Here is a 19,288-nt window from a genome sequence, read left to right as displayed (position 1 = left end):
GTCCTAAAAAATGATAACAAATTCTTATCATGTTTATTTCTGTGTGGTGAGACTATCAGTAAATATTCTTTTTTTCCTTTACTAAACTGTATTTTCTGATTTTTCTTAAGTGAACCAGAAGTGCAGGGATATGTTAAAACTCATAGGGCTTCCCTGGTGGCGCAGTGGTTAAGAGTCCGCCTGCCGATGCAGGGGACAAGGGTTCGTGCCCCGGTCTGGGAAGATCCCACATGCTGCAGAGCGGCTAGGCCCATGAGCCATGGCGCTGAGCCTGCGCATCTGGAGCCTGTGCTCCGCAAGGGGAGAGGCCACAACAGTGAGAGGCCCGCCTACCGCAAAAAAAAAAAAAAAAAAAAAACTCATAGTTAATGATCTTGAGTGTGTTAAAGGAATTTTATATTTTTGAACTTCAGAGTGAATTTTAGACATATATATGAAAGCTAACAGTGAGTGTATTTTTTTCTGTACTTTGTGACATTACACCAAATTTCTTCTTACTGTCAATAATCTGAATTAATATTTCTCATTCCAAATTATTCTTTTAGATAATATATCATTACAAGTTAATGATCAGGACTCAGTTTTGCCATGTCTTCCCATACTGGTAACTTTCATGCTTATAAATTGGCTGAGTTGACAAAATACATTAGCCAGAGTTTATAGGTGAACAAAAAGAACAAACAGGTTTACAAGGATAGTCTAACCACATCCGCAGAGTGGTTGTTCTTATGTCATGGCAAGATTCCCCTACCTCCCTCAGCAGTTGTTTCAGTATGGAAGCATGATCTGTAAATGTTACAAAGTTTTCATAGAGTTTTGTTAAAATGTCCATCTCTTCATCTTCCATCTGCCTAAGAATATCCTCTTGCTGATTCTGTAGAAACAGTCTAAATTGCTCACATTCAGAATTTATTTCTTCTCTCCTACATTTAACCTGGTTTCTCACGTTCAACTGATTGGCTGGCTTGCAGAGTTATCACTTTTTCAACTTGTTCCATATCACTCTTCAAGGGCTCAATGGTACATTCTAGAATTTTCCTGTGATGAGAGGCAGCTTTCATGATGGGGCAATTGTAGTGTTTCTGGTATTAAATGGAGAAAGAGCACTGTGTACATAAAACCTCTAGGTTCTTCCCACAAAAAAGGGTCAGAAACTGATTGTGCTTCTCACACACAGAATTCTCTTCCTGCCCCTTCCACGTGCTCCTTCTGATCTGGAGTAAATTAGCAATTTCAGTCAAATGACTGAGCTGAGTTTGCTCCTGATGTTCTTGTCTCCAAACCAAAAATGGCAGATAGGACAGGGGAAGGTATCACCTAGGTCCTTCCAAGTCATGTTGATGCATGAGCAACAGAAGCTGTGCCCACAGTTGATGGTTACTGGATCTTTCAAGTTATCCACACAGATGGGGTAGCTAGACACCTCTTGTGCCTGTACCAGGGCTGTCATGAACTCCACTGAGTTGAGAACAAAAGTGGTGGATAAGAATGCTCCCTCTGGCAAGGCCTGCCTCAAGCTCAAGAACCAGTGAGAAGTGAATATCTTCCTCCAGAGATCACAGATTGACCTGCTTTACATTGCACTGGACCGGCATGCTGATGACAGCCACCGAAGTCTTGCTGAGTCTCCTGCACCTACCTCAACTTGAAGGGCAAGAGAGATTTACTGCTTGTAGCTGTATCGCAAATTAGCCCACCCAAATTTAACATTAATGAGTTTCTTCTACAAGTAAGTAGCCACAGGTTCAAGAAAGCAATCATTCCTATGGGGGAGAAAAGCTTTTAATTTCAAAATTTACTAGACTGGAAATCACAATATAATAATTAATTCAGGCAAGAATCATCAATGACTGCAAATACTGTAAGGTAAAATTTCATGGGAAATAATATATTCACACAATCTCAAAATATTATTCTAAGAATTATAGTTCATGTGTAGAGAGACAAAATAAGTGCCTTTACAATGTAGAGACTAGAGAACACCTCCTGACCAATGAATGGATAAACTGATGGCCTGCGATGGGAAGAAAAACAGCACATATGGAAAAGTTCTGCCCCCCCATTACTCAAATCTAATCACAGGGAAATAATCACCAAAATTGAAACCATGGAACATTCAATGGTCTTAAACACTGCATAAACAAGAATGACACTGAAAAAAATACATTAAGAGAGACTAAAGAAACAACTAAGAGAAATTCATGATCTTAAGCTTTGATTCTAGATAGGCAGGAAAACTGCTGTAAAGTGGATAGTATGGGACAATGGGGAAAATCGGAATATGCACTACTTATTAGATAAGTGTATCATAGTTAACCTTCTTGAATTCTAAAATTACACTTTAGCTACATAAGAAAATATTGTATTCTTAGGAAATACATGATGAAATACTTATAGATGAGGGGTCATGATCTTTGAATGTTACTCTGAAATACTACTTCACAAAAAGCGGGTGTCATGGTTTTGGTATGATGTGGGAGTGTGATGGCTGTGACTATAAGACTTCATAGAGATGGAATAGTTCTCTATTTGGTGGTGGCTACATGAATCTGCATGTGATAAGTTTCACAGAACTATACGTACTCATTTGACCAATATTAAATTCTTGGTTTCCATATAATATTGTTAAGAAACATGGGAACGTAGACAGTGGGTCCATGGGACCCCTCTGTACTAACTTTAAAAGTTCCTTGAATCTATCATTATTTCAAAGTATTAAAATTTTAGAAAAATCACCTGCAGGCTCATCCAAATGGTTAACTTAAATGGAAGTGGTTTCATTCATTTTGTAGTACACTGGGATATAAATCACTATATCCCTTGCTTTTTCTACTCATTTATTGTTCTGTACCTTTTGGGGGCAGTCCCCTACCTTGTGAGATATATGAATGCAGTACAGAAGCCTAACCTAGACCAAGCCACCAAGAGCTCTCCACTTGGTTGTGGTACCACCCTTCTACCTGGTCAGCCTGCTTCCACTCTTGCTCCCTTGCATCCATTCCCACTCAGTAATCAAAATTTTCCATTGAATAGACAACTTATATCCTCTCTTCCCAGTGATTAAATTTTTCCAGTGTCTGAATGCACTTTAAAACCTCAACTCCTCAACATGATATACAAAATCTTAAGTACTGATCCTGACTAGTCACTTTGAGGTTGAATCCTATCGTTCTTTCTTCCTTGGTACATTGCAGCAAAAATTAACTTTTTTTGGTTGAATATGGTGATTACAAAAATTTAATTAACAATCAAGAAGAAAAAAGGGGAAATTTTATTCGAGCCAAACTGAGGATTATAATCTGGGAGACAGACTCTCAGAAAGAATTGTTCCACCTATTAGAAGTTGGAAAGCAAAGTCATATACATTTTCAAGACAAAGGATCATATATCAAAATGATATACTGATATTTTACATAAAGTTCATGAAGGATACATAGTCCAGGTAAGCAGGTCCAAAGTGAGCAGCAAGTCACTATGACCTCCTACAGAGTTGGGAAAGAATGCTATTCTATTTTTTTTTTTTTTTTTGCGGTACGCAGGCCTCTCACTGTTGTGGCCTCTCCCGTTGCGGAGCACAGGCTCCGGACGCTCAGGCTCAGCGGCCATGGCTCAGGGGCCCAGCCGCTCCGCGGCATGTGGGATCTTCCCGGACCGGGGCACGAACCCGTGTCCCCTATATCGGCAGGCATACTCTCAACCACTGCGCCACCAGGGAAGCCCCGATGCTATTCTTTTAAGAAGTTAAGTTGCTAGGGTCAGATGAACGGGAAAACAATTGATCTTTAAGGTTGAGCAGGCAGTCCCATCTTTGAGGAGCTCTGGTTTATGTGTAATGCAGAAGCACCCTGCACATTGGGGAGGTAGAGAGGTGGCCCAAACAAACACAGAAAGAGAATTTTATGTTTAAATTTTCTTGTCCTGCCTTAAAATATAAATTTTATTTCATCGATGCTGAGGTCATTGCTATGGAGTTAAGCATTCTCCGCAGGAATCTTTGTACACCTCTGTGTTTTCTGTCAGGTCTCCTCTCTCAAATGCTATCTCCTCGAGGAAACAGTTTCTACTCACATAGTTTGACTGTCTTCCTCTCCCTGAACTGTCTTGCTATCCCCTCTATTTTCTTTCATAGAATGCAATCATAATCTAAAATTGTCTACTTCATGTGTGTGTTTGTTGGTTAGTTTCTCTTTTGTCCATCAATAGTGAGTAAGATAAGTAGGTTCTTAGTCTACCTTGCTCATTGGCCTGTAGTAGATATTCAAGAAGGGCTTTTTATTAAAAAATAAATAATAATAATAAATACAAAATGAATAAACCCTAAAAAACATTAATATTAAAAATGTCAATGTTATATAAAAAACAAAAGTGGGGAGACTGTTCAATTACAAAAAATTAAAGAGAAGCAACAACCAAATATAATCTGAATTTCTCTGGGAATAGAGAGAAAAAATTATAAAGGACATTGTAGGTGCAACTGAGAATATTTATACATGAAGTGGTATTAGATGGCCTGGTTGAAGGGAAGTCAGGGCCCTGCATTCTTGGCATACATAAAAGACTTCAAAGGCCTATGTTGAAATTCCTCTCCCAGCACTAATTTCATAGTTGGTGTGAGGGTTTAATTGAGAATCAATGACTGTGTGGAAGGCACTTACCACAGTGCCTGATGCACAGCAAACCTTACCAGAGAAGGAGACTCAAGCTCCTTCCACAAAGCCTCAACTCAACCCGGGGAAAAGTAAGGAAAGGGTCACCTAGTCAAAGGGAATAATATTTATACAGATGAGACACTAATATAGAAGGGTTTCAGAAATACTGAGCCCTGCTAGATCAGAGGAAAAGGAGACAGGAGTTGTGAGTCAGTCTGTGTTTGAAAACCCACCTTCTATCAGCCCATTCCTACCATTTACACACACCACACAAACCCTGCTATCCAAACACACACATGCGGATAACAGTGGCCAGAATATTTGGCAAGTAATTCCTACTCAAGGTGAGTGTTAGCTGGGGTGGGGTGGGGAGTGTGATTTACCTCTAGAAGAGGATTACCTGCATGTATATTCAGGAAGGCAGGCCATACACAGTCCAATTGGCTTAAGTTCCTTCAGGACCCTACGCCCAATGTTCTCCTAAAGTGAGCTGGATTATGGGCAAGGAGGGATGATAAAATGCATGATAAGTATATACAACCATATTTTATTAATTCTAAGATGCATATTTCTTTTCACATTTTAATAATTCTGAAATAAGATAGCGTAGAAGTTATGAGTCAGAATGGGGTAATTTCCCCTTGGTTATAAGCACAAATCCAGCATTAAATGTGAAATCGTGACAATTTTACTATGTTCAAGCATCATTTATGTGAAATGTGAACAGCAGAAAAAGTTTAAAAATGGTGCCTGATAATGTGGGGGAGAAGAAAAAGGAATAGTGTACTGATGGTTGAGTAGCCACTATTTGAGAGAATAATTCTGCCTGGAAATTAGGCATGACAGGACAGAATAAACCAGCCAGAGGTTTCTCTAACTTTTCCTTTTGAAAGTCTTCAAAACTACAGCGATATTGAAACAATAATGTAGTCACCTCCCTTATTCCCTTGCTTAGAGTGTCCAGTTTTTAAGATTTGGTCTGACCAGTATTCTTTCTCACTACATGTCAGGGCAAGAATGTGTATGAATATATACATGTGTAGAATATATTATTTTGAACAGTTTAAATTACAGACATCATGTCAGTTTTCCCTTAAATATTTAAACTAATATTTCTTGAGAATATGGACAGTCTCCTTTTTTATTATAAAACTTTATTGTACCCAGTTTACACTAATATACTTATACCATTAGGGCCATTTCTCAGGGTTGTGTTTGCAGAAAGCATCCTTGAAAGGGGAGGTAAAGTCTCCCTGTGGGAGCAGAAACAGGCTTGCTATGAAAGGGGATCCCCCAAACTCAGGGATCTCTGAATGTGTTGCAAACCTGCAGTGTGCACAGCATCCACGTGGCCCCTCCACATCACCTCTGTGAGACTTGGGAGGTATGGGGAACTGACACATCATGATGCTCATGCTGCTGGCTGTGCCAGTAGTAAGAGTCCTCTGTCTCTGACCCAGGAGTTTGTGTCATCTGGCACCAACTATGAAACATTAACAGGCTAACTTATTAACTTCCCAGTAGCGTAAAACTCTAAACCATTAAGCACACTGTACTTCTTGTTACTTCTGTACCTAATAAATATATATTTAGTTTTTATCCCAGGTTCCTGACACAGGACTCTTAACAACCTTGAAATCTCCCTAGTGTTAAGAGGGTCTTTCGTATGCTAATGAGATGAGTGATGGCCAAGGACCCAGAGACATCACCAGAATGGAGGCAAGTCACCAGAAAGATCAAGGTACGATTAGAGGGTTGGGACTTTCAGTCCTAACCTGCTACTTCCTGGGGAGAGGCACTGGAGGTTGAGGTAATCACCAATGACCAATGACTTAATAAACAATGTCAACATAATGAAACCTCCGTTAAACCCCCCCCCCAAACCCCCCTGAATGTTAGGGTTCTGGGTTGATGAATACACCATGGTGCTTTGGGGATGACATGCAGTACCTAACCCAGAACAGATGCTCAATAAGTGGCACTGTACAAAAAAGAGTTAAAAGAGCAGGCTTAAGACTGCTGTCCTTAGAAAGGCCTACTTAAAAGGCTGGCCCTTGGGTCCTGTCTGGGAAGGTGGATTCTGTAAGGGTTACCACTATTTCCTGATAATGGCTCACTGTGCTAAAGTGTAGGTACAAATGATGTGGTTTATGCTAACCACCAGTATTCCTTCTGGGAATCTGGAGATCTGATACATGCTAGGCAGAGGCTGGCTACATGACCTGTTTCCCCCAGATTTGGGGGCAACAAGCCTCTAAAGAGCTTCCCTGGTAACAACATTTCACACACGTTGTCACAACTTGTTGCTGGAGGTATTAAGTGGGTCTGTGTGACTCTCCTGGGAGAGGACTCTTGGAAGTTTGCCTTGGTTTCCTGAGACTTCATCTCATGCATCTTTTCCCTTTGTTGATTTTGCTGTATCCATTCACTATAATCAATCACAGGTCTGAATATACTTTAGCCTGAGATTTCTGAGTCCCCCTAGTAATAGCTGTACCTAGGTATAGTCTTGGGGATTCCTAGACACAAGTAATAGCTGTACCTAGGTATAGTCTTGGGGACTCCTAGACACAAGATCTTATACATTTTCAAAGTGAAAAAAGCTCTTAGAAATCTATCTCAACTGCCTAGATTTTTATTATATCATGTAACATTGTATTAAAGTATATATGATAGCACTATTTCAGTCTAAAAGCTACTATAAATTTTGGTACTGCTAAATCTTTAGTCAGAAGAAAAAGTGTTAACTGCTCATGGCAGTAGTTTGGCAAAGAAAGTTTGCATGCATTCTAGTTTTGAAGGAGCTGTAAGGTATTAGTGCATTAAAATTCTTTTTTGTTATATTGTAATTAAAGGATAACAGAATATGCCACCCCAAAATATGCCCATTTGGCATAAGGATGATTTTGAGCAGACTATTTTGAGAAACTGTTGACACAGAAGCTCAGAAAACAGAGTAGAATTTAGGGAAATTTACATTAGAAAGGGAGACTGTACCTGGAAGTGCTCTATTTCCAGAGATCATTCATCTACCTGACTTATTTGCATGGCAGAGCAAACTTTACCAACAATTTCCTCTACTCACCTTCCAGTGAACTGCCTTCCTCCCATTTGAAACCCAGGTCCCTATCCCTTTGCTCTTCTCAGTCTGGTATATAAGCCTCAGTTGCCGGGCTGCCTTTTGAGTCTCATTCCTTTGTGGGGCTCCTACATGACCATATGTATTTAAAGTTGTTTTGTTTTTTCTCCTGTTAATCTTTAATTATGGAAGGGAAGAGGGGTGTCTCAGCCAAGAACCTAGCAGAGTAGAGGGAAAAATATTTTTCCTCCTCTATGGTATAAAAAGAAATGTATAAAGTAATGAAAATGTGTCTTCCAACTCTTCTGACCTTCCAATCTAATGTTCATAAATAACACTGTCATGTCATGGATTCCTAATCCTTGTTTAAAATTCCATATTTTACAAATGCATTTTGGCTGATTAAATATATAAGGTCTTAAGAATATTGCCCAAGGCTATACAGGTAGTACATTACAAGTATGGCTAAAGAAGATGGGAGAGTAGAAGGATGCAGAGTTTGTGTCTCCCCACAACTAGGGCACCTACCAGATGCTGGGGGGACCTCAACACCCAAGGGGATAGGAGAAACCCCTGAGTGACCAGGTAGGACATGGGGGGTAGTAAGCGAGAAGGAGGGGTGAAGGCCAGATGGAACCGGTGCCATTGAGGGGTGGCTGGGAGAGGGAGAGCTTCCCACACCTGGAGGGACCCTCAGGGGTTTAGACGATCAGGGGGGAATGCAGCTGGCATTTCCCCTGCCCAATCAGGTTCTGGGAGGCCTGCTGGGGTCCCGGGGGTGTCCTCCAACCTCTGGGGCCCCCCTGGCTGCAGAGATCCTAGGGGCATAGGAGGGAGGGAGGGGAAAAATGGAGGAGGGGCAGATGGGGAGGGACCCTCTGGGATCTGAGGATGGTGGGGGAGGGAAGGCATAGATGGAGTTTTCCCCACCCACTGGAGCCTGCTGGGTTCCTGGGCCTGATCATCCACATTCCAAGGCCTGAGGCACTCAAGGGCCCCTCCTGATGACCCTAAGCCCTGCCCCCAGCCCTCCAGGGTCTTTTCTGCCTGCGCCCTAGGCATAGGCCGCCACCTACACCCCGCCTGTGCCAAAGCCCTGCCCCCCACATAAGCCCCATCCCCCACGGCCAAGTCCTTTTGCAGCTTTTTTATTTTTCCTCATTTTTGCTCTTATGGTTCTGTTTTACCTTCTGGTCATATTTCATCTATATTTTTATTTTTTCTAACATATTTGTTAGTTTTCTAATCTTATTTTAATTTTTACTGTTTGTTATTGTTCTGCTCCTTTTTTTTTCTTCTTTCTTTTTTTTTTTTTGCTGCCCCACATGGGTGGTGGAATCTTGGTTCACGGGCTGGGCATAAGGCCTGAGTTCCTGTGGTGATCTCCGAGTCCGAACCAATGGACCAACAGATAACCTCAGATCCCAAGGAATATTAATTAGAGTGAGGTCTCCTGGAGATCCTCATCTCGGCACCAAGACCTGGCTGTACCCAACAGCCTACAAACTCCATGCTGGAAGCCTCAGGCCAAACAACCAGTAAGACAAGAACACAGTCTACCCATCAGAAAAAAAAAATGAGACAACAAAAAAAATATGTTACAGATGAAGGAGCAAGGTAAAAACCTACAAACCCAAATACATGAAGAGGAAATAGGCAAGCTACCTGAAAAAGAATTCAGAATAATGATAGTAAAGACGATCCAAAATCTCAGAAATAGCATTGAAGCACAGATCGAGAAAATACAAAAATGTTTAACAAAGAAGAACTAAAGAACAAACAAACAGAGATAAACAACACAATAACTGAAATGAAAAATACACTAGAAGGAATCAATAAGAGAATAACTGAGGCAGAAGAATGAATAAGTGAGCTAGAAGACAGAATGGTGGGAAAAAATGCTGAGAAGCAGAACAAAGAAAAAAGAATCAAAAGAATTGAAGGCAATCTCAGAGACCTTGGGGACAACACTAAAGGTACCAACATCCGAATTATAGGGGTCCTAGAAGAAGAAGAGAAAAAAAGAGGTCTGAGAAAATATTCGAAGAGATTATAGTCGAAAACTTCCCTAACATGGGAAACAAAATAGCCACCCAAGTCCAGGAAGCCCAGAGAATCCGTACAGGATAAACCCTAGGAGAAAAACACCAAAAGACACATATTACTCAAACAAACAAAATTTAAAGTCAAAGAAAAAAATATTAAAAGCAGCAAGGGAATCCCCATAAGGTTATCAGCTGATTTTTCAGCAGAAACTCTGCAGGCCAGAAGGGAGTGGCAGGATATACTTAAAGTGATGAAAGAGAAAAACCTACAACCAAGATTACTTTACCCAACAAAGATCTCATTCAGATTCGACAGAGAAATCAAAAGCTTTACAGATAAGTAAAAGCTAAGAGAATTCAGCACCACCAAACCAGATTTATAACGAATGCTAAAGGAATTTCTCTAGGCAGGAAACACAAGAGAAGAAAAGGACCTACAAAAACAAACCTAAAATAATTTAGAAAATGGTAATAGGAACATACATATCCATAATTACCTTAAATTAAATGGACTAAATGTCCTAACTGAAAGACACAGACTGGCTGAATGGATTCAAAAACAAGACCCATATATATGCTGTCTACAAGAGACCCACTTCAGACCTAGGGACACATACAGACTGAAAGTGGGTGAATGGACAAAGATATTCCATGCAAATGGAAATCAAAAGAAAGTTGGAGTAGCAATACTCATATCAGATAAAATACACTTTAAAATAAAGAATGTTACAAGAGACAAGGAAGGACACTACATAATGATCAAGGGATCAGTGCAAGAAAAAGATATAACAATTATAAATATTTATGCCCCTAACACAGGAGCACCTCAACACATAACACAAATGCTAACAACCATATAAGGGGAAATCAACGGTATCACAATAATTGCAGGGGGCACTAACACCCCACTTACACCAATGGAAAGATCATCCAAACAGAAAATAAATAAGAAAATACAAGCTTTAAGTGACCATATAGACCATATAGATTTAATTGATATTTATAGGACATTCCACCCAAAGGTGGCAGAATACACTTTCTTCTCAAGTGCACACAGAACATTCTCCAGGATAGATCACACCTTGGGTCACAAATCAAGCCTCAGAAAATGTAAGAAAATTGAAATCATATCAAGGATCTTTTCCGACCACAACGCTATGAGATTAGAAATCAATTACAGGAAAAAAAACTATAAAAAACACAAATACATGGAGGCTAAACAGTGTGCTACTAAATAACCAAGATATTACTGAAGAAATCTAAGAGGAAATAAAAAAATACATAGAGGGCTTCCCTGGTGGCACAGTGGTTGAGAGTCCGCCTGCCGATGCAGGGGACACGGGTTTGTGCCCCGGTCCAGGAAGATCCCACATGCTGTGGAGCAGCTGGACCCGTGAGCCATGGCCACTGAACTTGTGCGTCCGGATCCTGTGCTCTGCAGCGGGAGAGGCCACAACAGTGAGAGGCCCGCGTACCGCAAAAAAAACCCAAAACAAACAAACAAAAACCACATAGAAACAAGTGACAATGAAAACATGGCAACCCAAATCCTCTGGGATGCAGCAAAAGCAGTTCTAAGAGTGAAGTTTACAGCAATTCAATCTCACCTCAAGAGACAAGAAAAATTTCAAATAAACAATCTAATCCTACACCTAAAGCAATTAGAGAAAGAGAACAAAGAAAACCCAAAGTCAGTAGAAGGAAAGAAATCATAAAGATCAGAGCAGAAATAAATGAAATAGAAATGAAAAACAATAACAAAGATCAATAAAACTAAAAGTTGGTTCTTTGAGAAGATAAACAAAATTGATAAGTCTTTAGCTAGACTTATCAAGAAAAAAACAGAGAAGAAGCAAATCAATATAATTAGAAATGAAAAAGGAGAAATGACAACTGACACTGCAGAAATGCAAAGAATTATAAGAGTCTACTATAAGCAACTATATGCCAATAAAATGGACAACCTGGAAGAAATGGACAAATTCTTGGAAAGGTACAATTTTCCAAAAGTGAACCAGGAAGAATTAGAAAATGTAAACAGACCTATCACAAGTAATGAAATTGAAACTGTAATTAAAAATCTTCCAACAAACAAAATTCCAGGACCAGACGCCTTCACAGGTGAATTCTATCAAACATTTAGAGAAGAGCTAAAACTAATCCTTCTAAAACTCTTGCAAAAAATTGCAGAGGAGGGAACACTCCCTAATTCATTCTATCAGGCCAGCATGACCCTGAAATGAAAATGAGACAAAGATATCACAAAAAAAGAAAATTACAGACCAATATCATTGATGAACATAGATGCAAAATTCTCAACAAAATATTAGCAAACAGACTCCAACAACACATCAAAAGGATCATACGCCATGATCAAGTGGTATTTGTCCCAGGAATACAAGGATTCTTCAAAATATGCAAATCAATCAATGTGATATACCATATTAACAAATTAAAGAAAAAATCCATATGATCATCTCAATAGGTGCAGAAAAAGCTTTTGACAAAATTCAACAATGATTTATGATAAAAACTCTCCAGAAAATGGGCAAAGAGGGAGCCTGACTCAACATAATAAAGACCACATATGTCCAAGCCACAGCAAACATTATTCTCAATGGTGAAAAATAGAAAGCATTTCCACTAAGATCAGGAACAAGATGTCCACTCTCACCACTGTTATTCAGTTTTGGAAGTCCTAGCCACAACAAGTAGAGAAGAAAAAGAAATAAAAGGAATCCAAATTGTCAAAGAAGAGGTAAAACTGTCACTGTTTGCAGATGACATGATACTATACATAGAAAATCCTAAAGATGCCACCAGAAAAATATGAGAACTAATCAATGAATTTGGTAAGGTTGCAGGATACAAAATTAATGCACAGAAATCTCTCGCATTTGCATACACTAACAACGAAAGAGAAATTAAGGAAACAATCCCATTTACCATTGCAACAAAAAGAATAAAATACCTAGGAATAAACCTACCTACGGAGGCAAAGGACCTGTACTCAGAAAACTACAAAACACTGATGAAAGAAATCATAGATGACATAAACAGATGGAGAAATATACCATGTTCTTGGATTGGAATAATCAATGTTGTGAAAATGACTATATAACCCAAAGCAATCGACAGATTCAATGAAATCCCTATCAAATTACCAATGGCATTCTTCACAGAATTAGAACAAAAAATCTTACAATTTGTATGGAAACACAAAAGACCCTGAATAGCCAAAGTAACCTTGAGAAAGAAAAACTGAGCTGGAGGAATCAGGCTCCCCAACTTCAAACTATACTACAAAGCTACAGTAATCAAGAAGGTATGGGGCTTCCCTGGTGGCGCAGTGGTTGGGAGTCTGCCTGCCAATGCAGGGGACACGGGTTCGAGCCCTGGTCTGGGAGGATCCCACATGCTGCGGAGCAACTGGGCCCGTGAGCCACAACTACTGAGCCTGCGCGTCTGGAGCCCGTGCTCCGCAACAAGAGAGGCCGCGATAGTGAGAGGCCCGCGCATCGCGATGAAGAGTGGCCCCCACTTGCCACAACTAGAGAAAGCCCTCGCACAGAAACGAAGACCCAACACAGGATAAATAAATAAATAAATAAATAAAATTTAAAAAAAAAAAAAAAAAAAAAAAAAAAAAAAAAAAAAAAAAAAAAAAAGAAGGTATGGTACTGGCACAAAAAGAGACATATAGATCAATGGCACAGGGTAGAAAGCCCAGAGAAAAACCCTAGCACATATGGTCACCTAATTTATGACAAAGGAGGCAAGAACATACCATGGAGAAAAGACAGACTCTTCAATAAGTGGTGCTACGAAAACTGGACAGCTACATGTTAAAGAATGAAATTAGAACACAAAAATAAACTCAAAATAGATTAAAGATATAAATTTAAGGGTGGACATTATAAAACTCTTTGAGGAAAACATAGGAAAAACACTATTTGACATAAACCACAGCAAGATCTTTTTTGACCCACCTACTAGAGTAATGAAAATAAAAGCAAAAATAAACAAATGGGACATAACTAAACTTTAAAGCTTTTGCACAGCAAAGGAAACCATAAACAAGATGAAAAGACAACTGACAGAATGGGAGAAAATATTTGCAAATGAAGCAACAGACAACAGATTAATCTCCAAAATATACAAACAGCTCATGGAGCTCAATATCAAAAAAACAAACAACCCAATCAACAAATGGGTGGAAGACCTAAATAGACATCTCACCAAGGAGGACACACAGATGGCCAAGGGACACATGAAAGGATGCTCAACACCACTAATTATTAGAGAAATAGAAATCAAAACTACAATGAGGTATCACACCAGTCAGAATGGCCATCATCAAAAAATCTACAAACAATAAATGCTGGAGAGGGTGTGGAGAAAAGGGAACCCTCCTCTACTGTTGGTGGGAAGGTAAACTGGTACAGCCACTACGGAGAACAGTATGGATGTCCCTTAAAAAACTAAAATTAGAACTACTATATGACCCAGCAATCCAACTACCAGGCATATACCCTGACTATACCATAACTCAAAGGGACACATGTACCCCAATATGCATTGCAGCACTATTTCCAATAGCCAGGACATGGAAACAACCTAAATGTCCAACAACAGATGAATGGATAAAGAAGATGTGGCACATGTATACAATGGACTATTACTCAGCCATAGAAAGGAACGAAATTGGGTCATTTGTAGAGATGTGGATGGACCTAGAGTCTGTCATACAGAATGAAGTAAGCCAGAAGAAAAAACCCAAATATCATATATTAATGCATATATGTGGAATCTAGAAAAAGGGTACAGATGAACCTATTTTCAGGGCAGGAATAGAGACACAGACATAAATAATGGACATGTGGACACAGTGGGGGATGGGGAGGGTAAGACCAATTAAGCAGATTGGGATTGATATATATATACACTACCATGCATAAAATAGATAGCTAGTGGGAACATGCTATAAAGCACAGGAAGCTCAGCTCAGTGCTCTGTGATGAACTAGATGGGTGGGATGGGGGGTGGGGTGGGAGGGAGGTCCAAGAAGGAGGGGATATATGGATACACGTAGCTGATTCACTTCATTGTACAGCAGGAACTAACACAACATTGTAGCAATTATACTCCAATTAAAAAAAGACTAAAAAGAAGAAAAAAGGGAATTCCCTGGTAGTCCAGGGTTTAGGACTCTGCACTCTAACTGCCTAGGGCCCAGGTTCAATCCCTGGTCAGGGAACTAAAATCCCACAAGCTGTGTAGCACAGCCAAAAACATAAAAGACTGAAATTTCTGGAACCATACTATTGTTTCATAAAGACGATTTCATTTAAATCAAGCAGGTACCCTGGAGTTCCCACACATATTCCTAATGGGTTCTCCCCTCCCCCATACTTATCTCCCCAACCCCACCTTCTAGACTCAGGCCTTGGAGTGAAAAGAACAGTTTTGGGGGCCACTTTTCCAGTCCAGGCTACATACACAGGCTGACTATTCTGACTACCGTCTTCTACTCCATGCCGACCATCAATTCCATAACTCTACAGCACTCTACACTCAAATGTAATCCTCTTACTCTCCAATGTTCATTACTGTTAAAACAGCGAGATCCTGAGGATGTGACCCTCCGGCCCCTCTGCTTGCTTCCTGCCACCACATATCTGTCACACCACAAATCCCACTTGAGATTTTACATTTATTTTTGTCAGCCATTGGTTAATGACACTAGAGTGTATGGTTCATGGTCTGAATTCTTTGCTATTTTTCCTCAAAACTGATTATCTACTCCATTCTTATAGCTGTTGGAAAGCTCGGCTAGCGTGGGCTCAATAAACATCAGGCTAAGAAATTAAACCTGTGGCTGATTCCTAGCTCTCAAGATTCGACCTGTGACTTTTCTTAAGAGACCACTAAGTCTGGCGCCAGGAGATGCCCAGAAAGCCCCCTGCTCAGCTAAGCTCCCTCCGCCCTTCCTCAGGGCCCTCCCGGCTCACCTGGAGCACGTGGCTCAGCCCTCTCAGGCCCGAGGCTCTGAGCAGTCTGGAGGCTCCAGGGCAAGGCCCACATCTCTGGCCCCTGAGAGGCCAGTCCCTGGAAACTCGCTCGAGGACATGGTGATGGGTGGTTGCACCGGAAGTGGGCGCGGATGGGCCTGCGCATGCTCAATGTCTAATGGTGGGGACCTGGAAGAGCCTGAGCAAGATGGTGGGGAGGGGTCGTTTCCCAGGTGACCGGGCAGTCATTGGCTTCTGCTGATCCTCTAATTCCGGAGCGACATTTTCATGTTATTAGTGCTTTGAGGTTGGTTTGAAAAGCTTTACCACCGCGTCTTCCTCCTTCCCTGCGCAGTAGAGGAGTGAAGAGCACAACTCCAAAGGCTTCATGCGAGCTGGGGTCACAGGGTGCAGCGGGGGAGGGGTAGTTTTGTTTCTGAAACCTAAGAACAATCAGTCACCTCTTTGGATCAGTTGCTTCTGGGTGGGTGAAGATTGTGCCCGGCCTCCCCGAGGAAGTAACATTGTTTTGTTTTTTTGTTTGTTTGTTTATTACTGTTTATTACAAGGATGTTCTCTGAACACAGGGAGAAAATAGAACATACACATTGTCTTCTAAGGCGGCTCAGTACTCATCTTCAACTAGACTTAGTGTAAGTGATTTTGAAAAAGGTCCAATAGAGAAATAGGGCATAGGTTTTTCTGTAAAAATGTCACTGAATAAATATAAAGGAGATCTCTTTTTCAAATTATAAAAAGAAATTTCTCCCAACTCGGAGTCCAGAAAAACGCCAATCCGACATGGGTTTCCTGAATCCCCTGTGTTAGGTGTACTACCCCAGAGCTGAATTTGCCAGCAGCCATTGCTTGGGTATGATGATATAGGAGCATTTCTGGGGAAAGATTCTTTACACACACCTAAGGAGCAGTCACCTAGGCCTCTTACTTCTACCTGCCAAAAATGCCTGCCAGCATCAAATCCCTCAGAACTCAGGACTTCTAGGTGAGAAGTAAATGCCTCAGGATTATGAACACAGTTTGGTTCCATCCTTCGAAATGTTGCAGTTTTCCTGTCTTGTGAAACTTTGAGACTGTGGTGAGCAGTTTCAGCATCTAGTGTCAGATGTACCTGAAATGTGCAGATCATTTTGTGGAGGCCAAAATATTGTGGGGGGAGAGTGAAAACCACCTTCTTTAATTTGTAGGAAAAGGCTGCCGGGCTCTTTAGGTTTCCATATGTGCTGTGGATCCTTTCAATGCCTGTCAGTAAATCCAGGTCAGGTTGCAACACTTACCATTTATTTCACCAAGCAGATTTTTCAACGTGGATCCGTGGCCCGATATTTGGTGTTTTTTTTCAATTATTTTATCTTGAGCATCCTTCTCTTCACTTAGTAACCTAACATGAATTTCATCATGCTCTGTTCCCAAGAAATGCTTAATGCATTCAACTTCGGAGTGCAATTCCCTCCTTTGATTGTTCACCTTCCGCACCAAATCAAATGATTTTGAGGCTTGCATTTCTAATGACTTTTCAGTATCTTCAAGCTGCTTTGTCAGGGGCTCAATGTGGACTTTGAGCCTCGTCCTGTGACAGGCTGCAGCCTGCTCCATGGGTGCCAAGGGGGTGATCGCGGTGGTCAGAGGAGACCCTGCACTGAAGACACAGCAGCTCCAGGTCCTTCACAGAACAGGCTCAGAACCTGCCTGTGCTTCTCACATGGGGGTTTCACTTCCAGCCTTTTGCTCTTGCCCCTTGTGTTGGGGAGCAGCTTTACAAAATCAATCATGTGACATAACTGGCTGTTCTTCCTGAGGCCCTTGTCAGGGCAGGGCTGGAGGCAGACAGGACAGGGGAAGATGTCGTGGAGACCCTCCCAGCACTGCTGGATGCAGGGGTGACAGGAGTTGTGCCCAGTCAGTGGTCACTGCATCTCTCAGGTCATCCAGGCAGATGGGGCAGCTGGCCTCTGCTTGGAGCTGTGCCAGGGAAGATGCCAGGACCATCGTGCAGGGAGGGTTTCTGTCTGAGGAGACTCCCTTCAGAGAAACCTGGCTCTCCAGGGGTGGGGACAAGTGAGAAGTTTCTGACCTTTCAGCCTTCTCTCTGCTCCTTCACGGCTGCCAGTAGGTTTGCCAGGATCTGCAGGGAGCTGTGGCCACTCAGGCCTATTTTTCCCCCTTCCCTTCAACCCTACAGCAGCCACCAGGAGGACTGAGAGCCCCAGTCAGTCTCTGCGTCCTTTGGCACTTCTGTCCCTGTTACTTAATGGGCTGAAATCGAGCTTGCTAGGTGGTCCTCTTCTTCACAGAGAGCCACTGCTCCCAGTAGTGACGAAAATCAACAGCACAGGGACACAGTCGGGAAAATCCAGGTGTGGGCAACTCTATGACACAACTCACCAGGCTCCTTCAAGAAAATGGTAACAAGAGGGAAAAGAATGTATATTAGAGATTAAGAACATACATACAATCAACAATATTTGACAAGGCTTTTGTTCTGAATTCAAATACATACATCCAAACAAAAAGATGGTTGCAGCCAGTTGGGATTCTGGATATCTGATGATTTTTTAAAGGTTATTAATGAAAAGATATCCTATACGTGAAAGACACAGAGTACACTATTTACATTGAAAACACTATGATATGCCGGATTTGCTTCACAGTGATGAAGAGCAGGGATGGCTGGGGGCATCACTCACTGGATGTGTACATGGGATGTTGTAGGCTAAACTGTGTGCCCGCCACAGTTCACAAGTTGAAGCTGTAACTCCCAGTACATCAGAATAGGACCCTATATAGTAATATAGTCTGTAATGTGCTGATTAAGGTAAAATGAGGCTGCTCAGGGAGGTCCTAATGCAACACTGATGGGTGTTCTTAGAAGGCGAAGAGACATCAGGGACGGGGACCCACAGAGAAAAGGCCATGTGAGATCACAGCCACGAGGAGGCCACCTGGGAGCCAAGGAGAGAGGCCTCAGGAGAAAGTGAACCTGCTGAACCTTTGGTATTCAACTTCCAGTCTCCAGAACTGGGACAATGAGTTTCTGTTGCTGAAGTCACCCTAATGTGTGGTGTTTTGTTGTGGCAGCCCTTGGAAACTGATACATTAGGTTTGTTCTACTATTTTTCTATTAATTTACAAGCTGAACATGTTCTATGTAAAAACACTTTTCACAAGGCTGACCAATGTTCTCAGTGTGCTCCTGTCCCAGCCAGGCCACGCCAGCTTCTCTCTTCCTTCTTTGAGCCACAACTCTCCCTCTCCCTCCATCCTAAAGTGTCCACATCCCTTCAGTCTCTATCTCCAAGGGAAATTTAGAGATTACAGCAGACTCAAAAGGCGTACCAACCTGGGAATGTAAGTTGGAGTAGCCGATATGCAAAACAGCATGCAGTTTCCTCAAAAAAACTAAAAATGGAAGTGCCATATGATCCAGCAATGTCTCTTCTAGGCACATATTGAACAAAACTATAATTCAAAGTGATACATGTATCC

At 41.3% G+C, this 19,288-nt stretch overlaps 1 protein-coding gene and 1 pseudogene across 2 annotated transcripts; both read right to left on the bottom strand.

The window, feature by feature from the left end:
- Positions 1-577: 577 nt before the first annotated feature.
- On the bottom strand, positions 578-1,450 carry TRIM60 (tripartite motif containing 60; the record flags this gene model as incomplete). Its single annotated transcript, XM_079710425.1, is given in 5 exon segments — positions 578-628; positions 752-937; positions 939-1,088; positions 1,092-1,261; positions 1,264-1,450. Coding segments are annotated over 5 exon segments (744 nt in total).
- A 14,959-nt stretch (positions 1,451-16,409) lies between these two features.
- Positions 16,410-17,791, bottom strand: LOC307057280 (tripartite motif-containing protein 60-like; annotated as a pseudogene). Its single transcript has one exon. The product of its transcript is annotated as a tripartite motif-containing protein 60-like (transcript).
- Between the last annotated feature and the right edge of the window lie 1,497 nt (positions 17,792-19,288).

This window comes from Hyperoodon ampullatus (genome assembly GCF_949752795.1).
Source record: "Hyperoodon ampullatus genome assembly, chromosome: 1".
Classification (NCBI taxonomy): Eukaryota; Metazoa; Chordata; class Mammalia; order Artiodactyla; family Ziphiidae; genus Hyperoodon; species Hyperoodon ampullatus.
Note: the sequence above shows the minus strand (reverse complement) of the source record. Positions and strands in the feature narration are given on the sequence as shown.